This window comes from Ctenopharyngodon idella, chromosome 7 (assembly GCF_019924925.1).
Source record: "Ctenopharyngodon idella isolate HZGC_01 chromosome 7, HZGC01, whole genome shotgun sequence".
NCBI lineage: Eukaryota > Metazoa > Chordata > Actinopteri > Cypriniformes > Xenocyprididae > Ctenopharyngodon > Ctenopharyngodon idella.
In genome coordinates this window covers 49,778,743-49,787,619 of record NC_067226.1, presented here as the reverse complement: position 1 = coordinate 49,787,619, position 8,877 = coordinate 49,778,743, and the positions used below count along the sequence as shown (strand labels likewise).

Genomic DNA, 8,877 nt, shown 5'->3' with positions numbered 1-8,877 from the left:
TTATTATTTTTATGAGCGCTGTCTCTGTGCTGTGATGTGGTCAGAAACCAGATTGAAAGTTGTCTAAGTGTCCATTCAAGCTTAAGAATTTGTTCAGCTGATTGAAAACAACTTTTTCAGTGATCTTGCCTATGAAAGGAAGATTTGAGATTGGTCTGTAGTTGCTCAATATGGTGTTATCCAGTTTTCAGGGATTTAGGAAAAGTCCCAGAAAGAAGTGAGGCGTTTACCACTTCTATGAGATCTGCTTCTAAACAGTTAAAAACGCTTTTGAAAAAAGATGTGGGAAGAGTGTCAAGGGCGCAGGTTGATGTTTTAAGGTGCTGTACTGTTTCTTCCCAAATTTTACCATCAATTGCTTCGAAAACGGACATAATAGCTACTTTCTGAGGGTGTGATCTGATCTGTTTTACCCCAGTATAGCTCAAGGATGTGCTGACCGCCTTTCTGATATTATTGAGAGAAGAAGGATGCAAACTCTGAGAGCATTTCACTGGGAATCTGACTTGGGGGGTTTGTTAGTCTCTCCACAGTAGCAAAAAGAGTGCGGGTGTTGTTTAAGTTTCTGTTTATAATATTTGAGATGAAGGTCTGTCTAGCTTTGCTTAGTTCCACACTGAAAGCATGAAGGATATCTTTATAGATGTTATAGTGGATTTCAAGTTTTGTCTTTCGCCACATGCGCTCAGCTTTTCTGCACTGTCTTTTCATATTTTGCACTGCTGTTGAGTTTCTCCACGGTGATTTTTGTCTGCCACTCTTCTTCCTGACTTTCACAGGAGCAATGTCATCAATAACATTCTTTACTTTTGAGTTAAAAGAAATAAAAAGATATTAAAGATATAGCCTTCATAAACAGCACACTAGTGTTCTCATTTAAGCATCTCTTTTTGACTGAGATAGATCTAGCTTCAACAGTAGGAGAGATCAATATATCAAAGAAAATACAGAAATGATCAGATAGCATGACCTTAATGACAATGGATGAAATGTTTAGACCCTTACTGTCTACATAAAGAATTGCCTTTAAGGACAATAAAGTTAAGTCATAAGACAAATGTAAAACTTTCTCTGTTGAACAATAGAGTGATTCGAGGACATGTGAGGTCAGTACTAATTTATTAACTGCCTAATGTTTGAACATATTAATGGTTACAGTGCAATTTTGCAATAAAAAAATTAAATCACAATTAATAATTATCACAAGAAATATGTATTTTTCTCTCTCTGTTTGTGTCATTCCAGCAGGAAAGGTAAGGTTGTGTCTATAGAAGGTTCCTCTGGTTCTCTGGCCACACCCACGTGTTTCCTGTTTTAATCTGGGCACGTTCAGCCTTATAATCACCTGTAAGATCTTCAGACGCAGAGAGAAGGAGCTTGAGCTGCTGGAGGAGCTTGTGTCTGCTCACGGTAAGAGTCAACGCTTCTGTCGTTTCACAGTAAACAGAGCTTTACACTGGGTTTCATAGACATGACAATGCTCAGAGTGGTTATAGTTCATGAATGTCTCTTTTTAAAAGAAACACTCATCTGATTATTGCTGAAGCAGCTTCAAAAAATGAAAGTGTAAAAAAGAGTTATACACTGCAAAAAGTGCTTTTCTTATTTAGTATTTTTGTCTTGTTTCCAGTCTAATTATCTAAAAATTCTTAAATCCAGATGCTTTTACTAGATAAGTAAGATGACATTAGACATTTTTTCTTGTTTTCTTCAAAATGAAGTGAGTTTTTGCTTAAAACAAGTAACATTATCTGCCAATCTTGTTTCTGTTTGAAATCTTGCTTCTTGTTTCTGTCTCCCATTGGCAGATAATTTAGCTTGTTTTAAGCAAAAACTCACTTCATTTTGATTTTTTCCCCAGAAAACAAGAAAAAATATCTTATGTCATTTTATCTAGTAAATTTTTAGATATTTAGACTGGAAACAAGACAAAAAAATAATAAGTAAGAAAAGCATTTTTTTTTTTTTTTTTTTGCACTGTAGAAGTTTAAGTTTATTGTACAGCAAATGTACATAACTAAACCTTTTTTATTTTAGACAAAATATATCTTACAAAATTATTTGGAGTCTAAATTGCTATAAAATCAAAGCCATACGTATAACCAAGTTGTGTTCCAAATTTGAAGTTGATATCACACAAATCGAGCCGCCAAAAGGTTGTGAAGTACTATTTCTGTGGTAATGTAATGTCCGATTTCAAAAGAGTTTTCACAGAATGAATTTTGAGTGTTTCAGCTTTCGAATGATACTGAAATATGTGATGGGAATAAAAGGCAATAAAAAGTGTGTCAAGTGTCCTGCACATTGACAGTTAAATACGCTTCATTTTCAGAGACAAAAAGACTGAAACATAATCACATAAACGTCACATTCACCCAGCTAACAGAAATGTGCTCTAAGAACGTTATTTATGAATGATCTCAGAATGTTTATCATTTTGCAGACATTATGAGTAGTAATGCTTAAAAAAAAACATTAGATGAACATCCAACTAAAATGTTTGAGAAAAACGTTCCATGAACGATGAATAATATTTTGATAATGTAATTACAGACTAGATAACTTTGAACGAACGTTCTATTAACGTTACTGGAACGTTACTTTGAGAGAACCGGTCACACTTTAGTTTAGGGTCCAGTTCTCACTATTAACTATGACTTTTGCCTCAATAAACTCCTAATTTACTGCTTATTAATTAGTAAGGTAGTTGTTAAGTTTAGGTATTGGGTAGGATTATAGGATGTAGAATATGATCATACAGAATAAAGCATTAATATGTGCTTAATAAGTACTAATAAACAGCCAATATCATATTAATATGCTGCTAATAAGCAGCTAGTTAATGGTGAGAACTGAACCCTAAACTAAAGTGTTACCAGAGAACCTTACCAGAACGTTCTCTGTCAGCTATATATATATATATATATATATATACATTCACAGCACTGATTGTGTCTCTTATTGACAGCTACAGGATGGCTCAGAAAGCGGAGAGAGCGCCCTCTACAGACAGGTACAGGAACATGATCATTGATATTGGGAATGACCTGAACTCTGTTGTTAAACCACAAAAAAAGACGAGAATAATCCCAGACTTACAGCATGTCCTGACCAGACTTGATGCATTAAAGCTTTATTCTATTTTATTATTAATAATTGTTTTTAGTCAGTGTTACATGAAATACAAATGTCCATGTTCACAGTTACTGAGTTTCTCACACATCTGTATTTTCTTCTGATAATCCAGCCAATCAGCTGAAGGCTCCGCCCCCAAACCAGCCCTCCGCAAGACGGCGTCCAGCGACGCCAACAAAAAGAAGAAAGGCAAGAAATCGAACGAGGACGCCATGAACAAGGTGTACACCAACCTGCTGAGCAGCGTGTTTGGACAGGTATCTGCAACATCCCTGCATCTCGAGAGAGAATGCTCCGACACTCAGTCCTGATGCTGTGTTCAGAGCTTCAAACGTAAAAACATTAATGTTAACAAAATAAAAACATTTTCTCTTGGTTATACGAACGTTAAAGAAACATTCCGTTGTATCATTCTTCAAACATTACAGGAACGTTACTTTTGAATGTTCTCTGAACGTTCTGAATCAAGTAACATTTAAAAAACGTGGTCCTGAATTTACATTTTGCATGTTCAGTGCTGTGAGATCATGAGCAGAGCGCTGTGTGTTTGAGCGGATTGACTTGTGCTGTGTGTTCAGGGTCAGAGCGTCATGTGTGTGTCGCACGTCTCTTAAACACACGTTATCTCTGTGTAATCCCACTCAGACGCTCATAATAATAGCACATGACGGGGTTCAGTGTCACTCTTCATTTACTCTAACAAGCTTTAATGAGGATTAGTGAAGGACGGACACGAGAGGAAAGCCGTCCTGCTGAGGTTTGATTCATGACTTCACTCAGGCACACACACACACACACACACACACACACACACACACGTGTGTCTTTGTCTCTTTTACTATCTATTATGAACTTTGTGTATTCATTCTTATAATTGCAACTTTATATTCTGCAGTCTTGAATTGCATTTATATTTTCATGTATGCATTTGGCACTTTTATCTGAAGTGACTTTCATTTCTTTGAATGTGTTCGTCTGATCAGTTCATTCAAATCCATGACATGCAGTAAAATATTCCTCGTCTTGAAGTGTTATTAATAACAACGTAAAAGAGTAAAAAGAGACAATCTCAGAGAACAGTTTTTCTATACTTGTTTTTCTTTCACAAAAATTTGACTTTTTGAAATCTGATTTGGTTTAAAGGGTTAGTTCACCCAAAAATGAAATTTCTGTCATTAATCACTCACCCTCATGTCGTTCCACACCTGTGAGACCTTCGTTCATCTTCAGAACACAAATTAAGATATTTTTGATGAAATCTCAGAGGTTTATGACTCGTTCATAAACAGCAATTTAATTACCACTTTCAAGGTCCAGAAAGGTACTAAAGACATCGTTAAAACAGTCATGTGACTGCAGTGGTTCAACCTTAATGTTATGAAGAGACGAGAATACTTTTTGTGCTCAAAAACAAAACAAAAATAACAACTTTATTCTCTTCTCTTCTGCAGTGTTGCCAATTTAGCAATTTTATTCACTAGATTTAGTGACTTCCCCACCCCTTTTGAGACTTTTTTTCAAAAGTTTAGGGACAAATCTAGCAACTTCTTGGACAAACCTTATCTAGATTCTTATTTTGCCCACTGATCTCTATTTATATTTATAGAGATCAATGAATTTGCCATTATAATGTCATCTAGTGACATTTAGCTAGCAGTTTTAGCTACTTTCAGTTGAAAGCAGTTGGCAACGCTGCTCTTCTGTGTCATTCTCATACGTTGTTTACGTCCAGCGCTTCCAGGTTCTACGTCAGAACGCCGACTGACTGCGGTCTGAGCCTCTCTTTATACAAGCTGTCGGGTCGCAGAGCATCTTCCGTTCTGCTCTTGTAGCACGGCTCTATTGGATTAAGTTCCACATAAGCGTCAGCAAAAATTGACGCAGTGTGAGTGAACTGCAGCGAAAGGGAACACTCCGGTCACTCACATAACCCTGGTTCCCTGAGATAACGGGAACGGGCACACTCAGACACAAACACCACCAAAACTTTACATAATATACAGGCCAATTTTTTCAAAACCTAGCGTAATAGAAAACTGAATAAGACGGATATTTGCAACATTTTTACAGTAACACCATATTAGAATATATTCAGAATCTAAAAAATCAAAAACTCTTAAAACAATTAGATTTATCTGAACACTTACACAGATATTCATCTTTCAGTTTCATCATCATCTATACTAAAGGGGGAAACTTAAGAATAATTTTGTACAGTAAACATGGATCATCTAACAGTGAATTATAAGCATTCTTGTTCTGTAAAGATATTTTACTAAAGAAAACACTATAATGCTCCTGTTAGTGTTTTTTAAGTCATTTCTTTAAGAGTGTGTTTGTTGGTGAAAGCTTTGCTAGAGTTCTGGAAGAATGAGCTGATTTGAGACTGAATGAAGTGTTTTGGTAGTTTTAGTACATTTTGAATGAGAAATGAACTGCTGTGAAGCTGAAAGTTAGGAGAATTTTGAGAAAGTATTGAGAAATGTGTGCTAGCGGTACTGGGTAAAAATGCACAGTGAAAAACTAAATAGGAAACATTTTCCCCAAGATTGTTTAATAATTAAATTTGCACATTTAATAATGAATAATTTGAATTACAACATGTGAAGAGAAAAAATGTATAATGAAAAACAACTAATATAGAAAAAACTAAAAAAACTTTTTTATGAGATTTAAAAATGTTTTTAATTTGCAACGTGATGATGTAGTAGTTCATCATCATCATCATCTCAGTAAATATTTTCGAGGTTCAGCTGACACAAACGTGTGTGAACACAGATTCACAACCAGATGAAGATCAGTCATTCTTATAATAAATCAAAGGAGAGTCTGAATATGAAAGAGAAACATAAAAGGAAACAGTGAGCGATTCTTCTTTGACCCAGAACACGCCATGGAAACTTTAATCCCACTGCGTCCTGACTGATTCTGATGGTTCTTTCCTCCGTCAGCTCGTCTTCACGCACTGATCACAATCTCATTAGGTAATAGGGAAAATATAAAAGGTATAAGCCTGATACTGTAATGCAACATCCAGAGGACCCAATAGATCATCATGGCTGAGTGGAGAGGGTTGTAGATCTCTCTCAAATACTGGTAAAAACAGCTCATTTCAACTATAGCTAGTTATATATTTATAAATATTATACAAAAAAAGTAACTAAAAAAAATAATTTAAACACTTTGAAATGTTATGTAACAACTGAAACTTGTTTAAACACATTGTTCATGACTCAAAAATATGCATTACATCAGTTTTGAATTACAATAAACGTGTCTTTTCGTTAGTGTATTTGTACATCTACAGCTGAAAGTGTTCTGAAATCATTAGAGAAACACTTGCAGTTTTGATGTTAGTATTTACTTTTAATAAATGCTTTGCTAGAAAAAAATGCAGTGCTTTATTTTGCAGTAAAGTTGAAGTGTTCGGCTGAGGTGAGAGTGTGTTTAGATCACTGTTTTGAGAGCACTTTGGAGAAATGTGTCAAATCGATTGAGGAAAACTCTAATAAAACCTAAAAAAAAAAAAATTCGGAACACCAAAGAGAACGTAATGAGGCTGTAACTGTAACACAAGCATTATTTTCGATGTATGACATGATGTGGATGAACTGACATGATCCGTCTGTGTCTGTCTTCTGTCAGGAGAGAGAACTGTCTCAGCCGGAGCTGGATGGTGAGTATCAGAACATCACATCGCAGGTGTAAACAACACAACAGCGTGACACGAGTCCTGGTTTTCCAGAGCTGTCCGAGGCGTTTAAGGAGTTCGACTACGATCAGGACGGCTATCTGAACTACAAGGATCTGGCCGAGTGCATGAGGACGATGGGATACATGCCCACAGAGATGGAGCTGCTGGAGATCATCCAACAGATCAAGATGAGGCGTGAGTTTGAGCCTGAACGTGTGTGTGTGTGTGTGTCTGAATATGGTCTGGTGTGTTCACATGGTGTGTGTGTGTGTGTGTGTGTGTGTGTGTGTTCAGTCGGCGGTCTGATGGATTTCGATGACTTCTGTGAGTTAATGGGCCCCAGGATGATGGTGGAGACGGCGGATATGCTCGGCCTCAAAGAGCTCAAGAGCTCCTTCTGTCAGGTCAGACATTCACATCTGTCCTGTTATAGCGCACATGAAATAACAGGTGTTAAAACAAAATAATGTAACATTACAGTTCAAAAGTCAAAAGAAATTCATACTTTTATTCATCAAGGATGCATTAAATTCCTCAAAAGTGACAGTAAAGACGTTTATAATGTTACAAAAGATTCTGTTTCAAATAAATGCTGTTCTTTTGAACTTCATCAAAGAATCCTGAAACATAAAATGTATGACGGTTTCCACAAAAATCTTGTTTCTTGAGCATCAAATCATCATATCAGAATGATTTCTGAAGGATCATGTGACACTGAAGACTGGAGTAATGATGCTGAAAATTCAGCTTTGATCACAGGAATAAATTACACTTTACTATATATTCACAGAGAAAACACAATATACACGTTACACACATTAATCGTTTTTAATTGAATTTACTGAAACTATTTTAGTTTGAGCACTGAATGAATTCTATTGAAGTCATTTCTCTCTCTGTGTGTGGTCAGTTCGACACTGATGGCGATGGGAAGATCTCTCTGGATGAGATGAAGGAGGCCGTGAAGACTCTGTTAGGAGAGAAACTCAAGAAGGGAGAGCTGGAGGAGATCCTGAAGGAGCTGGACCTCAATGGGGACGGAACCGTGGATTTTGATGGTGAGGAGATCAACGTCACACACACACACACACACACACACACACACACACACACACACACACACACACACCTCATGCTGTTAGTCTGTCCTGTTGAACATGATTTTCTCCTCTGTGTTCCTCCAGAGTTTGTGATGATGCTGTCGATACAATAACACCGTCAGTGGTTCCTCGGCGGACGATACGGGTTCAGACACACGCAAAAACACACAAACATCAGGGATTTTTAAAAGTGTGATTTAAAAAGTGGCTTGAAAAACAAATTCACAAAATCATGAAAGCTCATCATGGTTATTTCTGTAATGAAAACACATTTCTCTGATTTCATGGATAGCTGTAGCTCTTTATGAGTGACTAATAACTATGATTGTTTAAATCTATAAATTCTGAAGATGAGAAATCGCCAAGTAATTTCTGTAAAACGAATGTCTCTGAAAGTCATGGATATTCATTAGGGAAAAGTGTTCTGGTAAACAACAAAAACATTTTTTGATATTTTCTAAATGACTAGTTAAAGTTTCAACCAGATGCAATTCAGCGTTCTCGATATGTAGATGATTGTAACTTCACTGTAATGTACTGTATATGTCTCTGAAGCACGTGTGTGTATGTGTAGAGATATTTTTATGCATAGGCAAGTGTCAAAATATGTATTTTTTCAGTTTTGTTAATAAACAGTAAAAGTCTGATAAAAAGTCTGAATTTATATTTATATAAACTTTATAAAAACACTTTTTCTGTGGACATAATTTTATTTTAAATGAGAGACACAGCTGAGAGCTGAAGACACGTAGAACTATATTCTGTCAAGGTTCTCTCAATGTTCTTCCATTAACGTTAATAGAACGTTTGTTCAGAGTTATCTGGTCTTTAATAATGTTCTTAAAACATTTGCACAAAAATATTATTTATACGTCGTTCATGGAAGGTTTTTTGAGTTGGACGTTAAACGTTACTTGTTTCAGAACGTTCAGAGAACATTCAGAAGTA

The 8,877-nt window shown here is 36.0% G+C and overlaps 1 protein-coding gene across 2 annotated transcripts; it reads left to right on the top strand.

Annotated features, from left to right (window-relative positions):
* Positions 1 to 1,244: 1,244 nt before the first annotated feature.
* si:cabz01076231.1 (calcium-binding protein 2) lies at positions 1,245 to 8,525 on the top strand. 2 transcript variants are annotated; one of them, XM_051900094.1, is made up of 8 exons: positions 1,245 to 1,410; positions 2,975 to 3,013; positions 3,248 to 3,392; positions 6,781 to 6,811; positions 6,881 to 7,024; positions 7,124 to 7,233; positions 7,740 to 7,887; positions 8,014 to 8,525. In XM_051900094.1, the coding sequence occupies exons 2-8, from the start codon at positions 2,976 to 2,978 to the stop codon at positions 8,040 to 8,042; spliced, it is 645 nt and encodes a 214-aa protein (XP_051756054.1). In that variant the 5' UTR covers positions 1,245 to 1,410; position 2,975; the 3' UTR covers positions 8,043 to 8,525. The 2 variants fall into 2 exon arrangements, with proteins under 2 accessions (XP_051756054.1, XP_051756053.1); XM_051900093.1 differs by having other exon boundaries at positions 1,247 to 1,410; positions 2,969 to 3,013.
* The last annotated feature ends 352 nt before the right edge of the window (positions 8,526 to 8,877 follow it).